This window comes from Bos mutus, chromosome 6 (assembly GCF_027580195.1).
Source record: "Bos mutus isolate GX-2022 chromosome 6, NWIPB_WYAK_1.1, whole genome shotgun sequence".
Classification (NCBI taxonomy): domain Eukaryota; kingdom Metazoa; phylum Chordata; class Mammalia; order Artiodactyla; family Bovidae; genus Bos; species Bos mutus.
Window position 1 is genome coordinate 44,405,086 of NC_091622.1, and position 12,845 is coordinate 44,417,930.

The window sequence follows — 12,845 nt, forward strand, 5'->3', positions numbered from 1 at the left end:
GTGAGCCTCCGGGCTCTTGATAGGCAGGCTTTGTTTTCTCAGTAAAAGAGAAGCTGAGGCTACCTGCTGAGAACAAATGAGGGCTGAGAAGACCTGAGGAGGTTTGAAAGGGCCTCTGTGGATGCTTTATAGGGAGTTGGCGAGGACAGAGAAGGCTCCTGGGACCACTACCAGCTGCGGAATAAAACAGACCTTGTACCTATTTGAGGAGATCCCCATTTCTTCGTCCTCCCCTGAGGAGCATCTCCATTTTAGCATCTGGCTGTTTCAGTCCTTGGTTAATATTTCTTTTAAAAGAATTTTAAAAAACCTTCTGTCAATAAATCACCCTTGTCATCCCTCTGAGATTGCCCAGACTCCCTCCACTGCTCTCCGCCTTCTTTTATATATATCTTAATCTCCTGTGCTATCTTCCCTTCACTCCCAGCCTCTCTTTTTGCTATTTTGTTTTTACAATACTCTCCATCATTTCACGGTTGCCTCTCCCCTTGCAAACCCCCACCTCACCAGGCCCCCAGTTCCCTGACTGCTCCCTGTTCTTGCTGGAAGCCCAGTCTTTGGGAAGCTGCTCCTACACGGCACACTTTAATTTTGCTTCCACGTGTAGGTCATAAAAGCAGGACTAGCTACGTAATTTGCAGGGCCCAGTGCAAAATGAAACTTCGGGGCCCTCTTGTTAAAAAACGATCAAGAATTTGAAGATGGTGACTGCAGAGCATTAGACCAAGTGCAGGGACCTTCTGAACACTGGGCTGTGTGTGACTGCATGAGTCGCTGGTCCTCGAAGCTGGCTCTATTTGCAACGTTTGTTGCATTGATTTATGGTTTATTCACCATTCTCTGAACACTTCCAATTTTGCTTCTGTCATCTCTACATGCCACTTTAACTTGCTTGATTTTGTCCAATGTAGTTAACATGTTTATAGTAACAGAAGAAGACATGCTCTCTTAGATATTATTCCTTTTCACCGTTTTTTTTTTTTTTTTTTGCTGATTTGCAAATATGGCATGAGACTCCGTTCCAGGCCCCATAGGCTTGTAAGTTGATGCTTTGGTGTTTCTACTCTCAGAGCCCCAGAAAGCCGTGCCATGAGGTTAAAACGGCATGAGGAGGTGAGTTCCCTAGAGGAGACTGGAGATTAAGTTAAGGTTAAGTTCCCCAGGCACGTATACCATCAAAATCAGCCAGGCAACATGCATGGCTTGGTGAGTGGCTCAGACTAAGCATTCAGTGAGGAATAGCCGGTATTCTCTCCTTGTTGATCCAGGTAAGCTTCCCTCTAGATTCGAGGGTTCTCCTCTCCTTCCCTTAAGGCTTGCAGCCCACCTGGTTGCCACCAGGTTCCTGCTGACAGCCATCGTCCCACCGATCTCCTGCCCACCCTGCACCCCAGGGTCTGGCCACCTACTTGTTGGTCTGCCTCTGGTGCTGGATGACCATGTTTTTCTCATGGATCGTCTCCAACAGGGCTGTTGCCAGAGATTTCAGATCAGAAATGGACTGTGGAGTAGCTGGGAGACTGCACCCGTGATCCTCAGATAACAGATCCTGAACTAGGAGGGATATAAAATTACATCTCAGTCTTAAATCCTTCTGGAATGATCAAATGCAAACCAATGTTACTTCTTCCTGGACAACGAAGCTGGGATCAATTCCTGACTTCTATGTGCTACTGTGTTGTAATTGAAGAATCCACTTCAAGTGTCAAAAGTAAAATGAAATAAAAATCAGTGTGAGAATTAAACAGAAAGGAGGAGTCCTTGTGGACTTTTGCAACATTTTTTTAAAAGGTAATAATCTATAACCCTGTATGTGAGAGAGCAAAAGAGACACAGATGTATAGAACAGTCTTTTGGACTTCGTGGGAGAGGGAGAGGGTGGGATGATTTGGGAGAATGGCATTGAAACATGTATAATATCATATAAGAAATGAATCGCCAGTCCAGGTTCGATGCAGGATACAGGATGCTTGGGGCTGGTGCACTGGGATGACCCAGAGGGATGGTATGGGGAGGGTGGTGGGAGGGGGGTTCAGGATGAGGAACATGTGTACACCCATGGCAGATTCATGTTGATGTATGGCAAAACCAATACAATATTGTAAAGTAAAAATAATAATAATAATAAATAAATGATAAATGGTTAAAAAAAGGTAATAATCTTTTGTATTTTTCTAGTATTTTATACTTCAAAATGCTCATACTAATTCGAGACTTCAAATTTTAAAAGGAACCTGGAAAATGTTATTTATTCCCATTTCATGGACAAAAAAGCAAGGTGCTGATGGATTAAAACCATTAGCTGAAGGTTACCTTCTTTGAGGTCTATTCATTCAGCCACCCTTCTTCACTCTTTCTTATCTGCCTGTTATATGCCTAGCATTATGCTGAGAACTGGGCTGTGGTGCATATGTATGCTTAGATGTGTTCAACTCTTTGTGAGCCCATGGACTGTAGCCTGCCAGGCTCCTCTGTCCATGGAATTCTCCAGGCAAGAATACTGGAGTAGGTAGCCTTTCCCTTCTCCAGGGGATCTTCCCAACCCAAGGATCAAACCCAGGTCTCCCAGATTGCAGGCGGATTCTTTACCAGCTGAGCCACCAGGAAGCCCAAGAATACTGGAGTGGGTAGCCTATGCCTTCTCCAGCAGACCTTCCCCTGGGAATTGAATTTGGGTCTCCTGCATTGCAGGCAGATTCTTTACCAACTGAGCTATCAGGGACCGGAAATTTATTTAATTATGCTGGACATTTATGTTGTTTTCAATGTTTTTTTCCTTATAATTAATGAAGAAGAACTTTCTTAAAGCTAAGTGCTTACATATGTCTGTAATCATTTCTTATCGGCTCAAAGGGGATTGGTTTAAGGCTTTTTGTAACAGACTGCCAAATGGTTCTCTAGAAAGTTTTCGCTGGCTGACTGCTCTGCCAGTGTGCTTGAGCTTGGCTGGCATTCCCCACAACAGTGACAGGACTGGGTCTCAACATTCAGAGATGTTTGGCTATCAAGGGTATACACAGCTGTACTTAGATGGGCTACTCCACATTTCTATAGAATACTGTAGTCTTCTCTTTAAAAATAATTCTAGGGTGTCTTTTCTAGTTGAGGGGGAAAAAAAGGAGTTGCTTAGGCAGGCTGGATTCAGCACATTTTTTTTTTTAATTCACCATAGCTCTTATGAGGACTACCACGTGATCCTTGCTGGTCTGCGTTGCCAACAAGCCCAAAACAGGCCAGCCCAGCACGGCCCACTTGAGGCTCATGTTTAAAACTGAATCCCCAAATATTAAGTGTCAGAAGCAAGCGCTCTGCTATTTATTCCCCTGACTGTTCATGGAAGATCATTATTTTTCATCGGAATCGACAAGAAGGAGGAACAAGATTGCAATCAATAAAAACTTCTTTGAAAAAAGGCATGCGTGCCATGATAAAATGATTTCAGTAGCTAGGAGACTTTTCTAGTCTGATCTCAGAGGCCACAAAAAGGAGAAATTCAATGAGGATGGAATAGACACTTGGGGATGCTGACCTGGTGATTACAGAAGGGAAAACAATCCAGAAAGGAGAGTACAGTTAGATGAATAGATGCAAATGGGGCTCAGTTATTGGAGGAACCTTCATTGCAGCAGCTCTCCAAGCAGGGTACCCAAACCAGCATTGCATCAGCTGGGAACTTTTTAGAAATGCACACTTTCTGGGCTTACCCTAGGCCCACTAAATTGGAAACTCTCAAGCTGGGCCCTGTGATCTGTGTTTTAATAAGCCCTCCAGGCAATGATGATGCAGGGGGAGGTTTGGGGGTGACCACTCTAAGGATTGGGCTTCCCAAGTGGTGCTGGTGATAAAGAATCCACCTGCCAATACAGGAGATGTAAGAGACACAGGTTTGAACTCTGGGTCGGGGAGATCCCCTGAAGGAGGGCATGGCAACCCATGCCCTCCAGGCAGTATTCTTACCTGGAGAATCAACATGGACAGAAAGAGCCTGGTGGGCTATAGTCCCTGGGGTTGCACTGAGTCGGACACAACTGAAGTAACTTAGTATGCATGCATGCACACTCTAAGGATCATTTTGGTTCCTAATTCACAAACTGAGATGTGGACCCACAGCACCAGCATTCTGTAATCATACATGGTCCCTCCCAGAAAATGACCTTACCTTGCTTTGCAGACAGGACTCCAGTCAGAGCACTGCTGCTGGATTTGTTCTGGCCTTTTGAGTTTTTCCGTCTCTCAAGAGCATTCTAAGCAGCATTGGGAGAAAACAAAAACCTCTGTCAGAAAAGCCAATAAAGGAAAAATACCTAATTCCGGTAGATGCATCCTCCCCTCCAGCACACAAGAACTCTTTGCAAACTCTAAATGCTGGCCTGACTTTCAAAATTCAGAGTCCTTGCCAAAGAGTTCTGATTTTTACGGACCTGGTAAAGAGTTTTTTTTTCAGTTGGTGCCCAGCATAATTACAGCAATTACATCCTCCTATATATAGAAGATACTCAATGCATATGCGTTAAATTAAATCAAATCTGAAACAAGAACTCAGTCTAATGTGTGAAGTCACTAGTTATGGAAACCCCTTCTGAACAGACATGAGATAGAGGCTGGGTTTAACTTTCGTGGAAGAACTGAATAAATGATGTTAAGTGAATGCATACACAAGTTTTTTAAATTACGTATTAATTATACAATGTTCAGAGCTATGTGTATATATAGATGGGTATAAACTCAAGCCTGGCCCCCACAGAATGGAAAAGGAAGGACAGCATAGAGACTTCCGAGAATAAAGCAAACGTCAAAAGTCAGGAAAATGAGCCGGCTCTCCCCAGCATCTAGACGGCTGTAAACCTTCACCCTCAGGAAGAGAAGTCAATCTAGTTTCAAAGCAGAGACACCCAGGAGATTTTGCTAATTATAACACTTACAACTAACATCTGCAGAAATAGATATTATCTAACTGATGGTGCTGGAATTAGACTAAATAACAGTGGGGAGAATTTAAACATTCCGTCCTCTCAGTGTGACATGAACATTATCGTTTAGATTGTGATTTCCCGATCATTGTTTCCTCATCGCTCAGAAATCATTTTCTTATGGATGATTAGGAGACAAAGCATCTGATCACAAAACACCGTACAGAAAAGCTGGAGAGGAAATTCAGTTTCATATGGACCGAGGCTGTAAAGTGGTTGCAGCCAGATTCTGCTGGTCTCAGTGTGCCCTGTCCAGGTAATAGAAGGAGCTCTTGCAAAACCTGTTTCTGTTGTGTTTGCTGCTTGGGGGCTTAATTCTCACTGGTGCCTCAGTTTAAGCATTCTTACTGCACTATCTGGAGGGCAGGCAAGCACTAGAATATCTTTGGCACGTAAAAGAGAATTAAAATAGAATGACATTTAGATGTACAATCGTGAATCATCACCCTCACTGTCAGAATCTTCTACCTTGTATTTGGCAATGTTAGATTTCAAGAGGTTGACCTCTTCGTGAAGTTGCTTTAATCTCTCTTGAAGGTACCTGGAAAAGAATACATACAACTAGAAAGAGTTTGGGAGCAAAATAAAAACCATACACTCAAACATAAGGGGGAAAAAAGGAAAACCACACACCTGAAGAACCACCTTTTACATATAATGCCTTCCTCCACCCAAAAGAGGTAAAGTGCATCTTGGTGGCCTCTTCTTAAATGGATGCGATGAAGGTCAAATATTCCCAAGTCACCTAAACCTCACTTCAGAACAGCCCTCTGCAGAGATCCCCTAAGGGGTATCAGCACAGTTTTCAAATAATTCTCATTAAGATGAATTCCACTGGGAAGCAAAGCAGGAAGAGGCGACACCAGACACGCTGTTAAGTTAGTCATATTCAGACACGGAAATTTGCCTCCAGGAAAAGAAACAGCTAAGGGAATTCCTCAATTTATTTTCTTATTCTTTTCTGTCTTCTTGATAGCAATAACAAGCAGCTTCCACCGTTCCCTACCCTTCTCACCCAACCAGAGAAGGCAGGCAAAGACTGCACGTATGTAGCTTGTGAGCATTTGGTTGTTCTTTTCGTACTTTTACAACTAATGGGTGACATTAATATCATTGCTTTAGAGTTGGGACTTTCCTTTCATTGTAAGGCAATTTTATCAAATGTAAATAGGGCTGCAAATAACTCCCAGCCTGCAGGCAAGTGGAGGGCAAGCACCCTATGACTACAGGCCAGGGCCTGGGCACTTGCCTGTTCTCCATACACAAGGCGTCCACATCAATGATACGGTTTTCATGGCCACTGAGGATGTGGTTCAGCTCCTGGTTGAGCCTCTCGACTTTGTCCTGGTAGGAAGACCGCTCTTCTTTAACATCCTGAAGCTCATCCACAGAAGCCTGTAGGTCATGCTCCAGAGACTCAATCTGAAAGCAAAGGAAGCTCCCTTACTTAAGGAGTTCTGCAGACACTGGCTTGAGGGTTAGAGAGGGAATCGTCTATTTTGCTGACTGACTTTTAGAGAGCTTATTAATGCCAGCCACCTTCTATAAAACCATAAGCACCACTATGATGAAAGCTAAAAACAAGGAGATGGCTTCTAGCCAGTCACTTACTATATCCAAGATGAGACAGACATGGCATCTTGGAAGCACAGAACTTCTTGCTTACCAACTGCAGCCTGCCCTAAAGCCAGAGGCTCAGAGAGGGCAAATCCAGACATTGATAACAGCAGCCAGTGTCTTACAACTACATACTTTTTTAAACCACTCTAGACCCAGAAATCTTGTTCTGTTCTTCAAAATCACTTAATAAGAGAAGAAAAACAAAGTTGAGGCTCTCTAAGCTGCTCCCTAACTAGGGCTTGGTACCTGTTAAGATTTAGACTAAAAAGCATTGCTCAGTATTTCAGCTGAAACTTGCAAATTAAGGCCAGTTCATCACGTTTGTTCGCTCCCTGTCTCTCCTGGGTACAGGGGATGTTTCTTGCTATGTTCAGAACAATGACACCCAAAGTAAGACAGCAGATCTGCTCGAAGCCAAAAACAGAAGAGATCGCTTGAGAACTTAGCAGAGAACGAAGGCAGTAAATGCATTCCAACTGTATCCTTCTTCCTCCTCTGACCACATCCCAGACACCCCCACACTCTCGGAGAAACAGGGCACAGTCTACTCTTCTCTGTGTCGTGCCCAGCTGTGCGAACACACCCCCAACTCTCACCCCCAACTCTTAACAGATGTTGACGATAAACCTGTTCCTTTGCTCTCTCCAGCTGCTGAACCAAATCTTCACGCTCATGGGCTGCAAAGTGCCGCACGCCAATTTCTTCGTCTCCCAGCCTCTGTTTGGCAATTGTCATCCTCAACAGCTGCATTTTCCATTGGTAGGAAAAGAAGAGGGCGAGAGAGAGTGAAAATGAATAGATCTAAACAAAACCCCAAGCCTACTTAGGCAGAAAGTGTTGGAAGAAAACATTTTTCAAGAAATACTTGGGAAAGGCACAAGACAAAGAAATTTCTTACCAATATCATTAATTCAATTAAAAAAATTCATATTGTATTCTGTACAGGCATGCCTAAACACACATGTCCATGCATTCACCTATAAGGCTAATGGGAACACAGGGCTAGGCATCTGAAGATGGATGTCCTGTGTAGCCCTAACACAGTGAGGGAAAAAACTCTGGGTCTCTTTTAAACTTAGCAAAGTGTAAAAAAATGATAACACAATGTTGCAAAGAATCTGCTAAGATGGGCAATCTCCCACATTCTTGACATTTAGGCTATGATATATTTGGGGTCCTTATTTGAAAACTAGTCAGCTGAACTGCACAAATATTTATTGTGCAACTATTGTGAGCAACAGCACCATGAGGATCAGCAGACAACGTTACAGGCAGGTGGAACAGCTTGTACAAAGGCCTAGCAGAGGATACACGGCACTTAGTATACAGATGGCCATGTTTGATGGAATTCTCATTTCAAAACTCAAGGATTTTATCTTTGTATACCTGCATAAAGCAAATTTACTTGTAGCCTTGGAATCAACATTCATGGTGCTTTTGCATGGGTGGATGCTTGCATGCCCAGTCACTAAGTCATGTCTGACTCTGTGACTAGAGTCACACTAGACTCCCACTAGACTCCTAGCCCACTAGACTCCTCTGTCCATGGGATTTTCCAGGCAAGAATACTGGACTGGGTTGCCATTTTCTCCTTCAGGGGATCTTCCCAATCCAGGAATCGAACCTGCATCTGTTGCATTGGCAGGCAGATTCTTTACCTCTGAGCCACCTGGGAAGCCCTTGTAGGTGGATATGGGCAAACAAATGCAGAGTTGCAAACAATGGGAAGTGTCCCACAGGAAAGTTCCCAGCTAAGATCATTATACTTTCTTGTTTCAGCTCATATTATAAACAAGTGACCTTTTCATGGTCTCATTTGTGCCCCTTTTCTTCCCTCACATTTTTGCACCTTCTCTCACTGTTTTGCTGTTTAAGAAGGCCCCCTGAGCTGTGCTGGAGTGTTGTTTGGTGTTTCTGAGCACAAGAGGTCATGATGTGCCTTACAGAGAATATCTGTGTGTTAGATAAGTTTCATCCAGGCACAAGTCACAGTGCTATTGGCTGTGAGTTCAATGGTAAAGAATGAACAATATAAGTTAAATAAAGTTAAACAGAAACGTGTAAAACATATATTGATCAGGTGACAAAAGTGTTGTGATGAGAGGCTCAGAGGAGCCTAATCTCCTATTTCCCCTAGGAACAATGGTTCCGTATTCCCTAAATCAGTGTTTGGAGGGATTTTAGAGAATGTAACTACAGCAAGTGTCAAGCACTGGCTATACTTGGGGGAGAATGGAGTTTGTGTCAGAACTGGTTAATTCACCTGAAAGCTGATAACGTGAAAACACAAATTCTTGACTCAGGACTTTCAGAACCCCAAGTGAGTGAAAGACAAACAGCTAACCAAATAAGAAACACTTTCAGATCAAAGAGTCTAGGAACAGGAAGGCCTGTGGCTTTTTTTTTGGCATGAGGCAACCAGCATGCCACATGGCTTTGAAAGCAGGGTGCTTTTCCTTGTATGTGAAAAGCCAGATTGACAGCCTGAACTTTAAGTAATAAAACACCACTGTGGTTTCCCATTCACAGTACGCTTCGCCGAACACTTAATTTAGAATCACACAATTATGTTTGCTTAATGCCAATTAATTATTAAACATGTTTATTGAGGTCTGACAGCCATAGAAGAGAGTCATCTTTTATATACTGGATGCCTGTTAAGCTTCAATAAACATGTTAACAATCATTTGGTGTTTAATGTGCATACAATATCGGCTATTAAATCTCAGGGCTGGGCTGGATGAAACACTTATTTTTAAGAAGTGAGGCCCAAGTTGGCGATAGCTGGATCACTGGTTGGGTCTGACACTCAACGTTCAATTGGCTGAAGGGGCCCAAAGGGGCCATGAGAGCAGGGACAGAAGCCCCAGGGAGACTGCTCTTGTCCTCCCAGCTAATAGCTCACAGGTTCTGGAGTCTGCCTGCCTGGGGGCTGGTGTCCTGGGGCCAAGTTTGAGAGCTGTGCAACCTCAGGCTTATGCCTAAACTTCTCTTAGTATCTTTTACTGTAAGAGTACGACAGCAACAGTCCAGCTTTTTACTCTCCAGAGTGCCTGTAACTGTCGGGCCCAGAGTAGGCTGCACCCAAATGTGCCTCAATGCCATATTGATTATTTTGAATTAAAGTTACTTAAGAAATGGCCAAGAGGGACACTTGGCCCTTAACAAGAGGGACTCTGATCCTCCTTTCTATCACCCTGAGAGCAGGAAAAGATCTCTCTCATGTGGAATGGACTTGTAGACACAGAGTGGGAAGGAAAAGGTGGGATGAACTGTGAGAGTAGCGTTGACATATGTACTACCATGTGTAAGAGAGCAAGTGGGAAGAGGCTGTATAGCACAGGGAATGCAGCCTGGTGCTCTGTGATGACCTAGAGCAATGGAATGGGGATGGGGTGGGAGCGAGGCTCAAGAGGGAGGGGACATACGTAGAGCTGATTCGTATTGTTGTATAGCAGAAATGAATACAACATTGTGAAGCAATTATGTTGTTGTTGTTGTGTTGTATCGTTGTTGTTTAGTTGCTCAGTTGGGTCTGGCTCTTTTGCAACCCCGTGGACTGTAGCATGCCAGGCTCCTCTGCCCACAGAATTCTCCAGGCAAGAATACTGGAGTGGGTTTGCCAGGCACTCCTCTAGGGGAATCTTCCCAACCCTGGGATCAAACCCATATCTCCTGCTTGGCAGGTGGATTCTTTACCACTGAGCCATCTGGGAAGCCCAAAGCAACTATATTCAGATTAAAAAATAAATGTAAAAAATCTCTCATTCGAAAGGTGTACTCCTTGCATCTGAAGGTAGAAGGACACCCTTACTGTCAGAGGTAGGGAATTCAGGCAAGAAACCAAAATCTAAACAAACTCTGTTACTGCTTCTATTTACTACCCCAAGTCAAAACTCAGTTTATATTTTTCACTAATTGGGCACCCAAAACCTAAGGTTCTCTCTCCTGTCAATTCCTCCTAAATATATTATTTCTTTCTCTGAAAGTATAAAAGTTACCTGCTTTGGTCACTTCTTAGATCCCATGTCTGAGAGAACAGCATGAATTTCAAAGATGTCTCTTTTTCTCCTGCTAATCTGTCTTGTGTCCAACACAAGACGTCAAGAGGGGTGGAGGGGGCAATTTCCCCTCCCCAGCACTGAGCATGAAGTCAGAGTGAAGTTGTATTAAATGAGAATTTAACTTAGGGCAATTCAAATTGATGTGTCCAGTTTCTGAAAAGATGAGGGGGAAAACCAAGGGGAAGAAGAGCAGGATGAAGAAAAGGGGATGGGAGAGATAATAATTTTAAAAATTGGTGGCTCCCACCATCCCTACTTTCAATGTCCCAGACTGAGGGCAAGGTGAGAGAGAGACTGATGATGCATTTAGGCAAAATCATATTGTTCATGTTTATAAGTAAGACTGCTGTTCAGGAGCTTGCATGGCCATGTGCCTGAACATTATGGGCAACTTAAGGGAACTTCAAGGCGAATTTCAGCCAGACCCAAGTTTTTGCCTCTTACGTGCTGATTTTAGAACCTAGTCCCACGTAAGAGAAGGTATTTCTCTACCATACTTAGCACAGCCCCAGAACATAAACAGTGCTCGATCAATGTTAGCTGCTATTACAGTCATGGCTGTGACCACTGGTGTCCCCCTCCACGTGAGGTTCCCCACACATACACTCACTGGGGAAGTCCCAATTTTCTTCCAAGCTGGAGGAAAGTGAGCTGCCGAGCCAACGTTATCTGTAGACCACAGGCAACGGGGTTGATTTCCCACCTTGGAAGCTGTTAGGAAGCAACTGCTCTGAGCACTTAATTTCCTCCAATGGGACTATCGAAACTGCACAGCCAGCCTCCCTGTGCCAACCCTCGGAGTGGACCAGTGCCCTGAGAGGCGCGTGCATGGCCATCAGGAGACATGTCCGTTTGCTGATTTAGATGGAAATAAATGCTTATGAATGAATTACGGGTGTGAGTCGTCCGCTTATGGATGAGGTGCAGCTGCAGCTGAGATGTGGCCGAGGGACAAGACCGCAAAACGATGTGGCAAACGGCTCTTGGGCGCCCTTCCCCCACCCCGACGACAGAGTTTGACTCCTCTGCCAAAGCCCTGCTCAAACTCGGGTGCCAAGAAGGCCCCCCAGTCGGAATGACTCACTTCCTCCTTGATCTCTTCTCTGGCTTCATCCCTCAGAGCCCTCAACAGCCTCTCCCTCATCTTGTTTTCATTTGCCTGAATCCATTTTCCCCAGCTCACCAATGAGTCATCACCAACTCAATGGACATGAGTTTGAGCAAACTCTGGGAGATAGTGAAGGATGGAGGCCTGGTGAGCTGCAGTTATGGGGTCACAAAGAGTCAGACACAACTCGGTAACTGAACAACAACAATTTTCCCCAGTAGCCAGAGGCAGGAGCAGCTGTTATTCTCCTGGTGTTACCTGTGTTCAGCTCCTGCATCTGCTCATTCTAGTCACGTGTCCTCAGCTGTCACCTAACCTTCACGGAGCCCTGGGTGACATCAGTGTTTTTGAAAGTGGGGACTGTCTTAGTTCGTTCAAACTGCTATAACAGACTGCCATACACTGTGTGGCTTATAACAATAAACATCTCTCATAATTCTAGAGGCTGGGAAGTCCAAGATGAAAATGCTAGTGGATTGGGTGTTTCCCGGTTCATAGAGGGCTGTCCTTTGGCTGTGTCCTCACATGGTGGAAGGGCTGAGAGAGCTCTCTAGGGTCCCTTTTACAAAGGCACTAACCCCATGGATTAGGGCTCCACCCTCATGACTTAATCATCTCCCAAAGGCCGAACCTAAAAATATCACCACATTGGGGGCTAGGCTTCAACATATGAATTTTGTGTGTGTGTTGGGGATACAGCTTATAGTATTCCACCCATGATCACCCCCAGATTCATGTTCTTCTCATATGCAAAATACATTTACTGTATCCCAACACCTCCCAAAGAATTAACTGATTCCAGCATCAACTCTAGAGTCTGAAGTCCAAAGCTTCATCTAAACCTCACCTTGTTTAAATCACCCATGAGTGAGATTGGAAGTGAGATACATCCTGAGGCCAACTCCTCTCCAGCTGTGAAACGGAGAGACCTAGCAAGTTACGTGCTCCCAAAATACAAAGGTGGGACACAGGCAGGAGAGACATTACCATTCCAACAGGAAGAAACAGGAAAAAGGAAAGGGTGACAGGTCTCAAGTAAGCCCCAAACCTAACAGAGCAAACAACATTAAATTGTAAGGCTCA

The 12,845-nt window shown here is 44.3% G+C and overlaps 1 protein-coding gene across 2 annotated transcripts in view; it reads right to left on the reverse strand.

The window, feature by feature from the left end:
* The window catches only part of CCDC149 (coiled-coil domain containing 149), a 118,991-nt gene that overhangs the window by 26,866 nt on the left and 79,280 nt on the right, over window positions 1-12,845 (reverse strand). For both annotated transcript variants that reach the window (XM_070372220.1, XM_070372221.1), the window contains exons 5-9: window positions 7,218-7,334; window positions 6,220-6,392; window positions 5,439-5,511; window positions 4,160-4,244; window positions 1,410-1,554 (exon numbers count right to left, since the gene is read on the reverse strand). In XM_070372220.1, coding sequence (XP_070228321.1) covers window positions 1,410-1,554; window positions 4,160-4,244; window positions 5,439-5,511; window positions 6,220-6,392; window positions 7,218-7,334 — 593 coding nt within the window. The remainder of the gene's footprint in view (window positions 1-1,409; window positions 1,555-4,159; window positions 4,245-5,438; window positions 5,512-6,219; window positions 6,393-7,217; window positions 7,335-12,845) is intronic.